This window comes from Corvus moneduloides, chromosome 17 (genome assembly GCF_009650955.1).
Source record: "Corvus moneduloides isolate bCorMon1 chromosome 17, bCorMon1.pri, whole genome shotgun sequence".
In the NCBI taxonomy this organism is placed as follows: Eukaryota; Metazoa; Chordata; class Aves; order Passeriformes; family Corvidae; genus Corvus; species Corvus moneduloides.
Window position 1 is genome coordinate 8,761,698 of NC_045492.1, and position 17,933 is coordinate 8,779,630.

The 17,933-nt window shown below is 49.1% G+C and overlaps 1 protein-coding gene across 7 annotated transcripts in view; it reads left to right on the plus strand.

Annotated features, from left to right (window-relative positions):
* Positions 1-17,933, plus strand: part of MYT1 (myelin transcription factor 1) — a 64,859-nt gene that overhangs the window by 7,850 nt on the left and 39,076 nt on the right. For all 7 annotated transcript variants that reach the window (XM_032127184.1, XM_032127185.1, XM_032127186.1 and 4 more), the window contains exon 2: positions 14,713-14,813. In XM_032127184.1, coding sequence (XP_031983075.1) covers positions 14,713-14,813 — 101 coding nt within the window. The remainder of the gene's footprint in view (positions 1-14,712; positions 14,814-17,933) is intronic.

Consider the following 17,933-nt stretch of genomic DNA (forward strand, 5'->3'; position numbering starts at 1 on the left):
GGAAGGGGAAGCGGAGGATTTACAGTAAAGGCTGGAGCCAGGGCTGGGCTGGGCTTCCCAGAAGACTTGAAATGAGGCATGTGAAGGGGAGGGAGAGGCGGGGAAGCATCGCTTTACCACGGGGAAGTCAGATGAGGAACTTTAATGGCCGAGTGGGGTACAGGACCCACTCTTTCCTTTGCTTTGTGTGAGTTTGTAGATGGAAAGGCTTATTTTTCCAGCTGTAAACTCTATGGCTGCATTTGTAGAGCTCTTCCCTTAATGGCAAAGGGCATCTCCAGCCGTCACTTTATAGCTGTTCCTCTTTCTCATGCACGGGAGCTGAGCATGGAGGACCCTTGCTGCAAACTTCCAGAGCTGGGAATACACCACTGTGTGTTACTCTTCTTTCCCCAACAAATCCCCCTTTGGGTTATTTGTTGTGCAGATACTGTTTGCTCCCTGGCTGTGCAGACAAGGAGGGAGGCTGAGGTGCCCCCACACTGCAGGTTTATTTGGCGTTTTGGAAGCTGTGTGAAAGGATTGTCAGCCTGGGCTTAAGTGCCACACAGCCTCTCAGTTCCCAAGTATTTCTGGAGCTTTGACAGAGCAGAAGTTGCTGTCAACAAGGCCTTTCCATCCTTTTCTCTTCCTTTTCTCTTCCTTTTCCTTCGTTCTCCTGTGTTTTACTGGTTTCTACAAAGAATAACTCTACCCATGTACCCATGCTGGTCTTCCTGGGTGTGTGGTGCAGAGCCCACTGGTGTCTCTGACACCCTTAAAGCTGGATTGTGAGATACTTCCCATCTTCAAATATTTTGTATCAGTTCTGAGGCTGTTTACCTTTGCAAAGTAGAAGTTTGATCCATAGCCCAGGCCTTAGAAAGGAGAATCACGGTGTGAATAGAGAAGTGGGGTGATAAGCACAGGCTGTGAAAAGTTTCTGGAGTGAAGAAAGGCCCCAAAATACCTTGTTCCTAGAATGAAATGAATTTATGTGAGAGTTTCTTCTCTGGGATCTGGGATCCAGGTAATGAGCAATGACAAAGAGCAGGGTTAGGACATCCCTTCAGCTCTCTTCAGAGATGGGAGGGGGGGAATCTGTCCCCTCCCACTCCCCACAAATATTTTCACCAAGGAGAGAAGGGCTTTATGGGTTTATATTTGGAGTTTCCCCTCTTGTCAGGTTAATCTGTCAAAGGGGATTTCTGAAAGTGCAGCGTTTGCCCTTGCCGAGCTCAGGAGCTGCTTCGCTGGGAGCAGCTGTGTGGTGGCTTTGCCCTTTGGGACAGGGCTGACACACAGAAGGTAAAGAGAGCTTTCCAAGCATCTCCCCCCCATGCAGCTTCCCTGGGAGCAGCAGCATGGGAGGGTATCCCTTGGCTCCCCTGAGCTGCTTTCCCACAGCACCTTGCCTGGCAGGGAGGTCGTTTCTGCCCTGGAAATGGCTCAAGTTGGGCATTGAGGTGAGGACATCTCAGGGGCAGGAACATGTATTGAACAATTATGCTTAAAGACTGTAAATATTAAAAATCACCAGAGTGGAGCAGATCCTCAAAAACTTGAAACACTGTGGATTTTCTATGGACTCTTTCATAGAAGGCACAAGCCGGAGTTTTTAGGAAAAATGGCAAATATACACCCCCAAAACGAGTGGTTTTCTATTGTTGAGGTTACTCATCCCCACACTGCTCCTGTGAGGCCTTGCTGAGGGTTTGCAGGAGTGGGTGGGGAGGCAGAGAAGCTTTCTGGGTGGGAGAAGTCCAGACAAACACACTGACCACTTTCTGTGAAATGTTCTCTTGAAGCAGGAGTTTGCCCTTTGAGCAGCTGTACAGTGAACAGCTCCAGCTCCTTTCTAAATCCATGGACCCCCCATGCTACAGGAGCCTTTGGTGAGGCAATGCCTGTAGGAAACTGATCCAGCAGTGCCCTGGATGGATTCAGCACCGGGAATTGTGGCTGGTTTTGGGCAGACCCAAGAGGGAAAAGGCAGATGTGGCTGTGGCTTGTTTATGGATGAGTGGAGGGACAGGAGGTGAGCTGGGGCTCCATCCCGCTGCCCTGCTCCTTTCCTGCTCCCATCAGAGCATCCTGGAGTACCCACTGCCACACACACGTTCAGGTCTGACTCAGATGCCAGGAGTGTTTTGCAGCAGCAAGGAAATGAATTAGCTGGGAAATCTTGCCCAGGGTGGGGTGGTCTGGTGTGAAAGGATGTCAGGAAAGGGAAATAGGGAATTCCCAGGCGTAGTTTAGTTGAGGAAAAAGTGGCTGGGATCACCTTGTTCTGCCAGCTGGGCTGTTCCCAGCAATGTCAGTCTTAGAGCAGAATGCTGAAGTGCCACGCTCTGCAATGCTCTGATTTTCACTTTGGTTCGGTTTAGGGAAAAGGAAAAAAAAAGGGAAAAAAAATTTCACCTAAATTAAAATACTTTTGATCTTTGTCTTTCATTGAACTCTTTGCTTCAGAGAGAATAGATTAATAAACACTTTCAAATTGAAAAACATAGTTTGGAAAGGTTCCCCTTTCATCTTTAACACAGAGCTTTAATGCTAACCTGGGTATGAGTCGGCTGTTCCCCCATTTCTTTTCCCTCGCTTTTTTTTTTATCTTAACAACAATAACTTTGCTTTTATTGTGATCATGCTGGCCTTTACTGGTCACTTTTTATTCTTTCCTTTTTTATTTTGAAGTCAGCATGTTAAAAAAAAAAAAAATCGCAATGTTATTTTAATCAGACCAAATGAAAGAGCAAATCAGAGCGAGAATTTTAATCTGCCCCAAGCAAAACTGCCTTGTACATCTGTCATGTTGGGATTAGTGGAACTCTTTAAAGAAGCTGAAGACTTTTTAAACAAAGTATTAAACATTTGTGACCTGATTTCCATTCTTACAATATTCTCATTAATAAGAGCGCAGGCTGAAAAGACATCTGTTAGGTCCTATTTGTTTTAAGAATATTAAAGACTAATAAGAATATTGGAGGGCGGGGGTGTGTGGGGTGTGTGTCTCAGAGCTGCAGTTTTCCGAAGTGATTTTGGGTCTAACTTCGTGTGTGGAAGGGGGAAACATAAATCTTGGACCTCAAGTTGGATGCTCCATGTTGTTGTTCGTGGTCAGTTTAGGCTGGTGGTGCTTGTGTGAGGCTTCCCTTTGGGCTGGGAGCTTTGCCTAGGGTTCCATCCCTGCTTAGGGAGTGGAGAAGGGGAAACTCTGCCTTTCCAAGATAAAATGTAGGCTGAAATGGTGCAGAAGCAGAGATACAGCACAACTCCCGTGTGTGTCGCCTGCCCTCATCCAGCGCTGCTTTGGACCAGCCAGGAAACAGAGTAGGGAGGGAGTGAAAATGTCCTTCATGGGTCTGCTGCTTGCTTTTTGCTTGATGGGAAGGCTGTTAAAGTAAATGGCCCAGCTTGGACCCCTAAGGAAAAAATAAAGCCAGGCATGTGCTGGGTAAAGTACTTGCTGAAAGAAGCCTTCCCTATTAACGTGCATATATGGTTTAAGAGAAGGTTGCTGTCGACTGCAATCTTTGCATCTTGTTTATGCTTGCTGGGTAAAATATTAACTAAAGCATCTGAACATAAAGTTCTGGTGTGAAAGAATATCAGCAGGGGAGAGCCATATGGTGCCAGGCTGCTAACAAAATACCAAACGCTGGAGATTCCTTTTTGCAGAAGCCTGAAAACTCTCGTTCCCATCCATAATACATGAGTTCACGCCTTTGATTACTCCAAACATTAGTCCAAGCAGTGCGGGCGTCTCTTTGGAGCTTACACAACTTAGGGCACGCCGTGCTCTTCCCCCCTCTTCCTTTACATAAAAGAAATCGATGTCGAGCTGTTAAGATACAAATATCCAATATGCTGTAAGACAATATGTTTCCGAAACTGCTGCGTAAGCTGCCTTCCCTCTAATTAAATATAAACTGCAGTAGAGACTCAGCTTTCTTCGTTCCTCTGCTTGAAATTGTTTGGCAAGCGTGTGGCTCTCCCTAGGACAGCATCTGCAAGCGAGGTTGGTGCCAGTTTTGGGGAAGCCTCTCGCTCCTTGTGGGTGCAATCAGAACCTTTCTGATCGATGCTGAGGGCTGTAATCGTCTCTCTGAGCAACAGCTCCCAGGCATGTTTATCTGAGCCCTCTCTGCATGTCCAGGGTCGGGTGCATTCAGCAGCAAAGGATTCAAACCCAGCATTAGGAGGATCCCCTGGTGAATATTATTATAAGGTACAAGAGATGGCTCTGGGGGAGCTTTCTTGCACACAGTATTTAAAAACCAAGTTATTGCTGGCAAAATCTATAGGTGACAGTCTGAGCACTTTTGAAAATCTTTTCTCTTTTTTCAAACAATCCCTTGAAACCAACAATTTGACGTTGAACAACTCATGCTTGTCACTGAGTGTGGCTGGTTAAGATGTGTGGTGAGCACCCCATTCTCTGAGCACAGAAACACCTCCAGAATGCAGAGAAACCTCCCCAGCAGCTGCCTTTGGTTAACCCACATTTCAGAGCTGGAGCATTTCCCTGCTCCTCATGCTCTCCAGCCTGGGTGATGCAGCTCTGGGGGGTGGCAGGCAGTGGCTCTGTGGCAGCTGTGGGTCTGGGGCCAAAGCTTGCATTCAAGTCACCTGTTTCAGCTCTTGGCTATCCAAACTGTCTTGGAAGCACATCAGGTTTAGCACCTAAATGCAGAATTAGGCTTTCCTTTTAGCACTGACTCTTCCCACTGTGGCTGTGTGGGCGATACAGGGTGATGGGATGGGAATTGTCAATGCCAAAACCTTGCTGGCTGAATGTCTGGCAAAAGTTTTGGGGCAGGGAAGGGTCAAATCTGCAATACTGTGTCCCAAAGAAAGGCTGCTCTGGTGAGCTGCTAGGATAAGTGAAGGTGTCAGGTGGGCTTTGAGAAAAGTTGTCTGATTTCAGCCTAAAACTGCCTTCTAGTGGGGCCTAAAGCCTAAACTCAGCCTTTCTGGGGAACATGTGTCCAGTCCTTGCTCTGCACACAAAGCCCCAGTGCCTGTGTGGGAATGAGAGGAAAATAAATGAATTCACTTCCATGGCAAAGGAAAACAAAATCTTTATTTGTAGGAAATCAGAGTCCTTGGGTGGATGAGATTCTGGGTAAAGTTATGTTGGGCAAAGTTAGCCAAACTTGAGTGGCTTTGCAGAGAGGAAAGAGTTCATCCCTCTAAATGCTGATGTGGCCATGAGCACGTCTGGAGTCCCAGCTTCTCCTGCTTGTGCATCCGTTTCTCTTCCATAATTCTGAAGCTTTGCATCTAGTGAGCTTCTGGCAAGTGGAGTTAAAGGTTTGTTTGTTGCCCTCAATATTTTGATGTAATTAGTCAGTGAGCAACTCGCTGCTTTTGCCCAGAGAAACGCGCTCTCCAAGAACACAAGTGACAGGAGAGGATTAATAGCCTTCTGGAGAGAGCTGCTCCATTTTTTATTTAATAAAAAAGAAAAAAAAAAGAAAGTGGAGGGAAAAAAAAAAAAAGCGTGCCTGTGAGCAATGTTGTTGCTTTAAAAAAAATGACATTCGAAACGGTTAACTCTGCCTGCGGTGTCTCAGCAGAGCACAGAGTTGTCAGCTCCTGTCCCACATTCCCTAGAAACTTCCAACTCCCTCTCATCATGGAGCAGCTTTCCTGGCTCCCAGGGAGGCAGGTGGCTCTGGCAGGTTGGCTGCTCCCTCTGCACTCACCCACCAAGCGAGGACACCCTGCCAGAAACGGGAGGATTGGGAGAAAATGATTTGGAGGAGGGAGAAACTTCAAGCTTGATGGGTAGAAGCTGATCCTTGGCTGTGGGGTCTGAGGGTACCTGTGGGACTGTGTGGGCTTTCCCTGCTCCTGGCTCAGTTTTGGGACAAAACCGATGCAGCACAGAGGGCTCAGCCCATGAAAGGAGCTGGAAGTGGGGATGAAAGCTGCTCCAGGAGCAGTGCCCATGGGCATCCAGCTGCTGCCTCACCCTCCTCCTTGTTGTCCCTGCACTGCATTCCCAAGCAAGTGAAGGCTGCAGGAAGGACAGAAAGGTATCACTCGCCTCTATTTAATTTCAATTACACAGAGCCCGCAGGAGTGCTCAGAGCGGTGCCAGCAGGGCTATAAACTCAACATATTTGATGATTCTCCTTTTTTTCAGGCAAATGGTGCACAGCAGCCGGCCCATTCAACAGCAATAATCCTGGGGGGCTGTGACACTCGTGCTGCAGTGGTGACTCCTGTTTAATGAGCTGACCCTTCAGAAGGCATTAATTGCCTCATTTCGTGGTGGGCAGCGTGGCACCCTGTGCCTGGCCCTGCTCTGGGGGTTCTGGCTTGGTTTGAGTGTGCCAAGCCTGGGAGGGGGATGCTGGTGGGGGCTGAGAGCCAGCGGGCACTGAGCAGAGCTGCCTCATACCCCTGGGGAGTTGTTGCTGCACGATGATCTCACCTCCTTTTATGCCTTATTGCTTCTGTCTCCCTGACTCCATATGACACATGCTTACGTGTCAACTTTTCACTTCTTATATGGCAGCAGAGAGAAAAGGCTTAATATCATAAAGACAAGCTGGCAGCTGGGAAGTAGTCCATTTAGTCATCTAACTTTGCGTCAGAGGCACTGCCAGCCCCTTCCCTGGCTCTTCCAGGCAGCTTCTCCCTCCTCTGCCCGACCTGGTGTCACATGTGGTAGAAATCCCTGTCAGGAAAACACCTCCTTGAGCAGACACTGTTGATGGACCCCAGTCCTGTGCTGGGGGCAAGGAGGTTTGTGTTCCACAAACACATCTGCATGCCCAGCTTGGGCCAAATTTGGGCAGAAACAATGTGGAGTTTTGTTTTAGCTTTTGGGGTTTTGCAGTTGTTTTTACCCAGAACCTACAGGGCTGAGGGTGAGGTGCCACAGCAGATTCAAAGTAACTTGGGCTGTGACAGTCAGCACTGGGGCATCTCAGGAGGTTTGGAGCTCAGAAGGAACTCAAGAATCATTGACAGCTAAATCTATGGATAGCTAAAGTGGTAGAGGAAAGACCAGTTCATATTTCCCATTTCTTCTACTCTTTCCCTGCACGCTGAGGAAATCTGTATTTGCTTCTCAGAAGCAGATACTGAACACTGTGCTGCTCCATCCCAGGAAGGTTGTCTGTAGTGGCCTTTTTACATTTGGCTTCCCCTCAGTGCTCAGCCTTGTACCCCCCTGTGCAAGCACCATGCTCAGGCTCTCTCTTCCCTTATCTCTTAGTTTCCAAGCTGATGATAGAGAGGTTTGGATGCAGTGTGTCAGATACTCAAGCTGGATCAATGCCTCCAACTCAGTCTGTTTACATCCATCCATGCTGGGAGTACTGCCCTGTGCAGGCTTACAGCAGCTGTGGGGAAGGGGACTTTGGTTTCAGCACTTGCTGACGCCTCCTTTCACCCCTCAACTTGTTGGGGTGGGCTTGTGTCACCAGTCTGGGGGGACGGCCCTGTCCCCATGCCCATGTTTGAGGAGATGCACAGAGAGCTGGTGCTGTGACTGCTGCTGCCATGGTGGAGGTGGAAGCAGCACTGTGCTGCTCTCCCCAGAGGTTGTCCCAACAGCTGGGAGAAAGAGAGGTGAACCGGGGGAGTCTTGGAGCTGAAATCCTCAACTCTCGTTTGTTCCTCTGAATCATCGTGGCTCCTTTCTCACCAACCCCTTCTTCAGCCACCCTTCTCCTTGTTCCTCTTCAGGCCCAGGAGTCCTAATATTGCCCTGGAGCCCCTTGGTACAGCAAAGAGCACACACAGCCCTAAAGGTCTTCCCAGACCTTCTCAGGTGGGGAGGGACATCCGTGCCCAACACTGGCACTGCCAGTGGACACACTCCTTGTTCCTGTTCTCACCCTGGCTTACACAGGTTGCTTTCCCACTCCCGAGGGCTCCTGTGCATCAGCAGCACCATGGGAAGGGTTTTACAAGACTCTTGCAGCCTTACCCTGAGCCATCAGGTGGTTTCCTTCAGCAGCAACGCGTCTCTGGGCTGCTTCCTTCCCACTGGTCCAAGACATGCTTCTCCAAAAGCATCTCCAAGAATTTATGTGCACTGAATTCTCCTGCTGGTGTTTCGACACGTCAGCTCCACAGAGGCTTTCAATTTGGTATGAAAAGTAATTATTGCCAGGGTGCAGTTTAGCTGTTGTGTTTTACAGTGCTGGTAAGGTTAAAAGAAATAATAATAATAATACAAGAAAGACTCAGCCAGAGTAACCGCCTGCAACATGCTATTTGCATTTTTAAGGAAATACTTCTTTGAGACAGCTTGGGTGAAAGGTCGGCATTTGCATATAAATGGAAAAGAAAGTGTGTGATGCTGGAAGTTACATCTATATTATTTTCTCAGCAGTGAGCTGCTGTTCTGGAGATTAAGGGACGCCGTTTGCATTTGGCTTTTGTTGAATAGAGAAGGTACCAGGAAAGGCAAATTAGAACAAAATAATGAGGGAAATGTGCAAGAAGAAAGAAGCAACATCCTGTTTCTGGGAGATGCTCTCCTGGATGCCTGACACCTCCCACGCCTGCTTGTACATGCGCTGGGCACGCGTGGATGAGCGTGGCTGGGAATGGCTCCCTTTGCATGTACAAAAGGATGGATGCTGGAGAGGGTGCCAGTGGCAGGAGTGGTCCCTGCTGTGAATAAGCCTGGCAGAAAGGAGGATGACGGTGCTCATCATTTGGAAGTGATATGCTGGGGCTTGCTTGATTTTTTACTTTTTTATTTTTTAATATTGTTATTTTTTCTTTTAATTCAGGCTCAGGTATGTTTGGAGAGGAATTATCAGCCATCTCAGTGAGGTTCCTCCAATTGCAGTAGGAACATTCACACTTCGTGGCTGGCAGGGCCAAGGCAGGAGGCAGAGAAATCCACAACTCAGGTCTTGCTCTTATCTTGGAGGGGTCTACATTGGCCAAGAGATTTTCCAGGCCCTGCTGCTGCCCTGGGCCTTGGAAACACCAAAAGGATTCTCTGGTGGAGAACCCCAGTCTTTGTTTCCCCTCTTGTTGGTGGCCTCGCTCACCACACTCAGAGCAGCTTTGTGCTTTGACAGCTCCCCCACGGAGCTGGGAGAAAATGGGATGTTGAACAATGTTCACTCTTTAATCTTTTTGATCAATACTTAAGAACACCGTGCAGACAGCAGCGGTGCTGTGGGCACGCAGCTTTTGTTCCTCTCTCGAAGAGTACACAAGTGGTACAAGGGTGGAGGGTGAAAACCACCTCGTTTTATACCTTCTGCTGTGTCCTGCTGCTGTGCACTGTGCTGCTGCCACTCGGTAGGAAAAGAAAAAAGGCTCTAATAAAAACTCTTATTAACTGGCCATGAACACTGGAGCATGAATATTGCTCTTAATGAGGAGACGCCGCAGCCTCATTTGCTTCCCTGGCATTGTAGGCGCACAGGGCTTTGGCTCCTGCAGCCCTGGGTGATACAGAGGGTCAGGATGGAATGTTGGTCCTTCCCTAGAGCACAATTTGGTGTGCAGAGGTGCTGGGCAGGGGTGCAAAGAGGACCCCAGATGGCAGCACAGCCATCACCAGGGTCTGGGGATGCCAGGTCCCACAGCAGGGTGGTGTCTGTACCCTGCTCCTGGTGGATTTTGAGCTTGTTAATGAACCCCACCACTGAGGGTTTTGCTCCCTCTCCAAGGACCAGTTTTCCATGCTTCTTCCCATTGCAGCGTGTTTTTGTGCTTGGGAAATTTGAATCTTTTTGTGATTCAGCCAGTTGCTCACTGTCCTGTCCTAGGGCTGTGGGGAAGGGATGATTCCCTGTTCCCATCAAGGGCCTGACAAAGAGTTCAAGAGCATTCGAAATTGCCAGGTATGACAGGACAAAGCATGAGCTGGCACAGCTGAGGTGACCACAGGGGCTGACACAGCTGCCTGGGCAGCCAACAGCACCAGAAGCAGGATGAGCCAAGAGGTGAGGTGGCAGGGGCTGGGAAGAGGAGTGTGAGTCACTGTGCTTCAGGCAGTGCTGGAGGAGGGAGCTGAGGCAGCGGATGCTCCCTGGGCTGCAGGAATGGCTGGAAGGAGAGGGGCAGGTTCTTGTGGCTGGAAATGGGGAAGCAGAAGCACGGTGCTGGCAGTGCCCTGACCTCTTTCCTTTGGCATTGTGTGGTGCTCCCCTCCGGTGCCCTGTGCCCCAGGACCCGCAGAGCTGAGCAGGCTGTACTTTGCTGTCAGCACCAAACACCTCAGAGCTGTGCTGGTGCTGAGCCAGTGGCTCAGCAAGGCACGCTGTACTACAGGGGGCCGTTTGGCAGGGAAAGCACTAGAAAGGCTTGTTCCTACTGAAATCAAACCCTTCCTTTCCTTTGGGTAAGGGGAAAATAAAAGGTCAGAGTGCGCATCACAGATTTCCCGACATCACAGCGTGTGGTTTGGGAGCAGGGTGGGTTAAGCCAGCACTGTGTTTGTTGGGGCAGTGGAATCACAAATGCAGTTCACTGGTGCAATGAGTTGTTGGGTCTCTGGACAGCCATGTAGTGCTGCAAGGCACCCTCTGGCTCTGTGCTGCCGTGAGAGGAGCCACGGCTGGGAATGACGTGGGGATAAGGAGCAGAGAGCTCCTGAGCAAACGTTGTGAGCTGTGCAAACACAGCCATGGGGTCAGGTCCCCACAGCTCAGCCCCAGCTGAGGAGGAAACTGCTCATGACCCCTCAATTTTTCTTTTTCTAGAGATTACAAACTCTTTGGGACTTGTCTCAGGGGTGAACAACAAAGCTCAACATCCCCATCCCTGGAAGTGTTCAAGGCCAGGTTGAATGGGGCTTGGAGCAACCTGGTCTAGTGGAAGGTGTCTCTGCCCATGGCAAGGGGTTGGAATGAGATTATCTTTGTCTTTTCCAACCCAAACCATTCAATGATCTCCCTGGTGATTGCCCAGCTCCTCTCTAAATGTGATAAGGAAAAGTATCTTTAGGCCAGCAAATGAACAAAGTAGAACCATAATCCAGCCAGCCATGCTACACCTCCCATCCATATATCCCATCTTAACTAATTATTAAATCATATTTGCTGATAAGTATGAGATGTAATATCTATTACACAGCTGTTAAACCTCAATTAATATGTTTTAATGATCAGTCGTTTACTGTGCAATATACAATTAACATCCGGTATTAGATCTTAAATTAAATGTGTGTTTGGGAAGCTAAATTTGCAGCACTGAACACAGCCCTGCTGCAGTAAACAGAGATAATTGCCTGGAACCAGCAGCATTCCTGTGCCCTGAGAGGGGGCTAAACCAACACTCCTGGAATCGGGGATGAATGCAGGAGAATTGCTGAAGAAGCTGGGTTCTACTTTTTCAGTATATTTTGATTCCTACAGAGGTTTTAATTCCTTTCCTTTGGAAAAAAGCACCCTGATGCAGAGCTACTGTGTTCCTGCAAGTGGGAACGTTGAGCTGCGTGGAGTGCTGGCTCACAGGGGTCTTTTCTTGGCAAAGGTTGGGCAGGAGCGCGGGGCAATGAATTGTGCTGAGTCCTGGGAGCCGTGTGAGGGCATTCAGTGCTGCAGTTTGGAGCTGAGACTGAGGCCTTAAATCAAAGAAAAGGCTCATGTTACCTGCCAGCAGGAATGCTCTCATTGTACCAAGGGCTGGGGGCCATGCAGGGAAGTAAATTCACTTCTTGGTATTCTCCAGGCAGTGGCCACAGAGCTGCATGTGTGGGCAATGAACTGCAAAATCACAGAATCACAGAATGGTTTGGGTTGGAAGTGACCTTAAAGATCATCTTGTTCCAGTTCTTTCCAGTCAGGGACACCTTCCATGATTGCAGGTTGCTCCAAGCCCTGTCCAACCTGGCCATGGACACTTCCAGGGATGGGGCAGCCACAGCTTCTCTGGGCAGCCTGTGCCAGGGCCTCCCCACCCTCTGAATAAAGAACTTCTTCCTAACAGCAAATCTAAATCTTGGTTTAGTTTTAAGCTGTTCCTCCTTATCCCATCACTATTTGCCCATGTAAAAAGTTGTTCTCCCTGTTTTCTATAAAATGCAGGGGTGTCAGGCAGCCAGCAGTGCAGAGGGGTGCAGCAGCCCAGGAGTGGCTTCTCCAGATTGGAGAAGGTGTAAAATTTGGTTTTGAGATTTTTTTTTTTTAATTCACATAAAAGTTGGGGCCACAAAATTCTCCCTCTGATCCCTTGCACGGCTGCAGTGTCTGCTCTGAGAAGTGAGCCCACATTGTCTGGTGGGATTCTGAAGGACCCAGACTGTTTGCAGCACGCTGCTGCCTCGTTAACTCAGGATTCACCTTTCCCATGAAAAATGCGCCTGAAGAAAAATGAAGAAAAATTTTCCTCCCTTCCTTTTCCTTTTCTTACACTTGGAGGAACAAATGAAGATTGATATGTTTTCCTCCTAGTCTTTCAGTTTAAATATGCAGTGATGCATCTTATGAGGAAAGGAAGCCTGCACCCCCCCATGTTTTCTCTACAGAACCTTCCCCTCACCCCATCACTTTGCTATAGCAGGTGTAACCTCTGCAGAGATTTGGGGACAGGGCGGGGCTGCAGTGGGGGCTCCCCTGGCACTGTGAGGACATGTGTGAGAGCTGATTGTCACCAGGAAGCCCCCTCCTTGTTTTCTAGTCATCCTCACCCCAAAGCTTCCTATGAGGTTTATTTTTGGGGGACTTTTTTGTGATTCTTTGGAGGGTTAATTTTTTTTTTCTGGCAAATTAATGCTTTCTTCTCTCATTGGAAATGTAAAGTAAAACACATGTTAGTCTGATTAACGCTCCAAATTGCTATGGTCTCCCTCCCAAGTTTCCACATCATCTTGTTTGGGGTGGATGAGGGCGACCCAAACATTTCAAGGAACTGGTTCTTTAGTACCAGGATTCCACACAACTTGTAGTGCTTTGGCTCACAGCTGTAGATATCCCAGAAGGGGACAGAGATTCAAGGTCTGGGAAAGAACACAGTTTGGCAGAGGATGGCGGTGGCTTGTCATAAATGTTGATGGGGAAAAGCAGCCTGTCTGAGAGTCCAGTGTGTGCTCCAGTCCTGAGTGGGTGGATGGTACTGAGGAGGGAGCTGTTGGGGGAAAGCTGGTGGTTTCCCTTGGGATGTGAATGCCAGGCAGTGATCCATCAGACCAGCTGAGCATCTAGGTAATTTTCCAAGGGGTGTGGATGCAAGTGCTCCAGGCTCTGAGCTATCACTGTCCCACTTCAGGGCCAGGAGGGGGACCCCAGAATATGCCATTCCCTCTGGGATCTGCTTCCCATGGGCTAGAAAATGTATTTAAGGCAATATCCCCCACTTCCTCGTGGGTTGCCCAGGCAGGGGTTAACAGATGTGTCCTTCACATAACCAGTGAGCTTCATTTCTGCTGAAGCCAGGATCCGGAGGGAGGTGGAAAGGGCAGAGCCAGCAGTGCAAGCTGATCCTCCCTGGAGACCAGATGCATTTAAGCAGCATGGAATAGAGGAAACCTGATTCCAGTGTTGACAGAGCTGCCTTGGCCATTCCAGCTGGGCTGGGCAGAGTGACTGGAGCAGGCTGGAAGGCTCTGAGCTGGTGTGGCCAACACACCTTCAGCCTGGGCAAGGCTCCGTGCCCCAACACTCAGTCCCTTCCTCTCCTCTTGCTTAAAGGGATGAAGGCACGGGACTTTGGGATAGGGCCTCTGGCAAGGACAAGCTGGCACCTTGAGCCAGATTTACGCACAGCAGCTTCCAGGATTCACCCTTTGCCTGTGACTTGGGCACACATGAGAAAACAGGCCCAGAGAGGACGAGTCTGCATGTGTGTTGCTAGTTTTTCCTCCTCATGGTTGAATCTTGTGACCTCTCAACCTTTGAAAAATCTTCTGAGCTATCTTTGGGGCTATCCAGGATCCATTGTTTCCACAGTTTAACCCTCTCTCTGCTCCTGCCCCCACCGCATCCCATAGAGGATGCTCCTGCTTTAGAACGTGCTGTTGGGAGAAGGATGCTGAGGGAAATGCTTTAGATAAGCAGGCAGGCAGTGCTGGCCTATGAATGTGCTATTGAAACATCTTTATTTCTTATTTTTTGATATTTTCTCCCTCTGTTCTCCTTTCTTCTGTCCATTTCTAGCTTCTTTCCCTCATTTTGCTTGGTTTTCATCATCTGCTTGGCCATCTGTGCCTCCCCACTCCCTTTCCTCGGAGTTTCTCCAAAGCAGAATAATGTTTCAGCAAGTCTTGGATTTTGTCTCAAAGCCCTGAGCCTTTTCTGAAGGTCCAGGCTGGAACACAGTGCTTCAAACAGGATTTGGAGTCTCTAACACAAATGATTCTCCTGTGACACTTTGAAAAGTCCCCCTGGCTGCCCTCCTGGCTTGAGAACAGCTGTTTAAGGACAAATACATAAAGGTGACTTTGACAGTCACCTATCTTAGGAACCATTTTGGATGTACATCACCCTAAAATTGAATTATACCAGTCTTCCAATGTTAATTTTCAGCTGTTAACAGCATGTTTTCCAGCTGAGGACCAAGCTGAGCAGAGTTGCAGCGCTTGGGGTAGGCTAAGGGTGGAAATTCTTTATGGTTGGGGCTCTTGGCCTTGGCACAGAACCCTGGGGTCCTGCTTGGGACATGGAGGCCCTCAGGATTTGTACGGCCATTAAAGAAAGCAGGCAGGGAATAAATACTGCATTGCCACCTCTGGTTGATGCTGCTGATGGGATGCTGGGCTGACTCTGGGTCCTGACCCCATGCTCCTCTTTCCCTCCTCAGAAAATGAGTTTCGGGGTGAGCTGCTGAATCAGAGGTGGACCTGTGGAGAGAAGATCAGCAGCTGCGAAGGAGCCGCCGGCCTGCACGGCGCACACATCAAGGTGAGCACACAAGCAGGGACTTTTTAGGACAGTGACCCCCCCCACCCCATGTGTTGGCCATGGGATGAGGGCCACATGTGCTCCAGCTCCTTATGGACCAGCTGCTCCTGGGGGAATGGGGCCTTTCTGGTACCCACAAAGTGATGGGCAGGACTTGGAAATCTCTGTCCCCTTGCTACAGCCAAACCTCCTGTATAGTGAATCCGGGCAGGGAGGGCTTCCAGCTGTCAAAATTTGGCTTGGAGTCCAGATATTTAAATCCTTGTCTTCCTCTCCGGTGCCATCCTTCAAGGGTGGCTCAGATCTGGGTATTTAGGTCACTCCCAGGCTTGTTAAAATAGGCCCTTTCTCCAAGGCTCCGGCTGGTCGGAAGGAGCCCCTTGAACACCAGGTGAAGCTGTGGTGCCTTTGGAGGGGACAAGCGAGTCATTCATCCCCACCGGGACCCTGGACAGCTCCTGGGGCTCAACAGAGCCACTCATTTACTGCTGCAGCTGTGGCTGATGAAAGAGGTACAGCCAAGGCTGTCAAACCTCCTGGCAGATTCACTCCCAGCAGATTAGGAAGCTTTAATTAAGCAGAGAACCGGGCTGTTCACTACACAAATGGCACTTCCTGTCCTATTTTGGCCTCTCAGTAGTGAGGCACTGTCTCCAATGACTGGATGGACCCACCTGGGTGATGAGGAAGCTTCCTTAGGTGACTGATGTTATCAACTCTTCCTGTATCCCCAGATAAACCAAACCCTGGGAAAACCCCAAACCAGCAAAAATCCACTCTTAAAAACATCCTTCTTCACTAACAAGCTGTCAGCTGCACGCAGGTGTCGCCAGGAAAGCTCACACCTTCTTAGAAAGCAGAGTAAGCAGTTGTTGCTATATTTAAAATGAGCTCAATTAAGGCTTTTCTATTGAACCTGCCAAATAAGCACTTAGGTTAGATTTAATAAGATTGTCGTATGTTAATAAAGTAATGATGACAAAAGGTAACATTCCCAGTACCTGGTGCTCATCTGGTGCTCTGCCTCTAACAAGCACATCAGGAACATTAACCATTTCCTGCAATTCTCAGCTCTGCTTATCTGTGTTTTATCTGAGTGCCTGGCTCGGGGTGAGAGGAGGGGATGGGGAGGGGGAGTCTGAAGGGAGTGTGGATATTATGAGAGTGTGCAGCCCTCTTACCTCACGGGGGGAGAGGTCTCGATCACTCTCTAACCTTTGGGCCTGCATTGTGTGCACATGCTTGCACTTCTCTGTGTGCTCATAAATATATATTGTATTTAAATGCAGTTTTTCATGCCAGTCACAGCTCATAATCCACAGGATGTGCAGCGGTGAAGGACAATGGGATGTGGGGCACGTTTACTTATTTATTTTTGTCTCTAAAGAAGTCCAGGCATGGGATAAAATTTCCCATGACAGGTTTGAAATGAGATCTCTGCAGTGCTGGGGAGAGCTGATCTCTGCACAAGAGCCAGCTGAGCCTGGGTACTGCTGCCAGGGCTCATCCTGGACCACGGTGTCTGGTGGCAAAATGAACCTTTGTCTCTCAAATCTTCTCTATTTTCCTGGGAGGCGGCTGAATAGCAGGCAGGTTGTTGGTGAGGGCTGATTGCTGTCAGGACAGGTAGGGCGGATGGTGGTGGGGCCAGCAGAGCCCATCCCTGCTGTCCCCTTCGCAGAGATGCACCTTGGCAATCCCCTCACACTGTACCACTCAAAGATAATCTCATGGAAACGGCAGCTGTCGTATCACCGAACTGGAAAACAATGAGATTGAAGAACTACAATTTTCCCCCCCCCCTTCCCTACCCCTCCTCTTCTGGCGTGGGAGCCGTCGGCACGTACAGAGCCACTTAGGTCTCGCTGGCATTGGGAATGAGCGCTGTAGCACTTCCCAAGAGTCGAGAGGAAAGTGTGTGTCAACTTCAACCACGGCCTCTGAAGTCACCCAGCCTAATGCTGGGCTGTCAGCGCTGCGGAGGCAACGGTGCAGCTGCGCCTGTGTCAGACGTGATGCTCAGGAGCAGCTCTTCTGCTCCGCTTCCCTCGAGTGTGGCGGATGCTGCTGCCATCGCTGCGGAGCAGCAGCACTCGGGAAGCACTTCACTCGCAGCACTGGGTGCTTTTGAGGGGGGGAGCTGGGCCTTTCTGCAAATGCAAAGTGACAGCACGGCTTCAGGAGGATGTTTGTGACACAGCTGGAGTGTCGGATTCGAGGTGGGTACAAGCTGTGGGTTTGCATTTCAACGTGTCAAGGCAAAATCCTCCCCCTGCCGAGTCCGAGCCCGGGAACACCGTGCAGGGTGTCCTTTCCTGGAAGCAGTCAGAGCAAAAGGCAGACGGGAGCTTATTCAGCCGAGAACAGGACTCACAATAGGTGGAACGTCAGGAGGATTTAAATCAAGCAGCTAGGAAGATCCTAAAGGAAGCAGAGGGAAAAAAATCCTCCTAATCTCAGAGCGTGGTTATAAAACAGCAGCTGGGAGCTACTCTTGAGCCTTTTTTTAAGAGTAGAGGCACACTGTCGATCAAGGGTATTTTTTCCTCCATCACCCCTTATTTATTTATTTAAAAAATTCCCAGTTAGAGAAGGTCCAGCAGGACAAAGTCCTCCTCATTTTCTGCAGTGACGAAAGGAACCGTGACACTTTACAAAAAGGAAAGGGGAGAAATTTGGAGACCCAGATCCAGGTCTTTCCAAATGTGTTCAGCCTTCGAACAGCCAAGAAGGAATTCCTCACAGGAAAACAGAACAAGGGAAGAGAAATCAGGACAGGCCATTCCAACCCATCCTCACTGAGAGGCAGTTTTGCTGCCTTTTCCCTTGAGGAACTAAAGAAGGGACTCTTTGGATCTGCAAGAGGGGGAGGACCAAACAGAAAACCCCTTTTCAACAGTTCTATAGGAAAGAATATCATTTCTTCTGGCATTTTCCTTCTGCTGCTAGGCAAATATAAGTTTGGGGGTTTAAAAAACTAAAAATAGAGGCAGTGTGTGTCTGTCTGTCCCTCTAAAGCTCAGGCACTTGCAATTGGCATTTTGCTACATCCACAAATAAGCACCGATGGAAGTTCTGCTGCTTTCAGTGTAAAATAAATATTCCTGCTGAATCCTTACC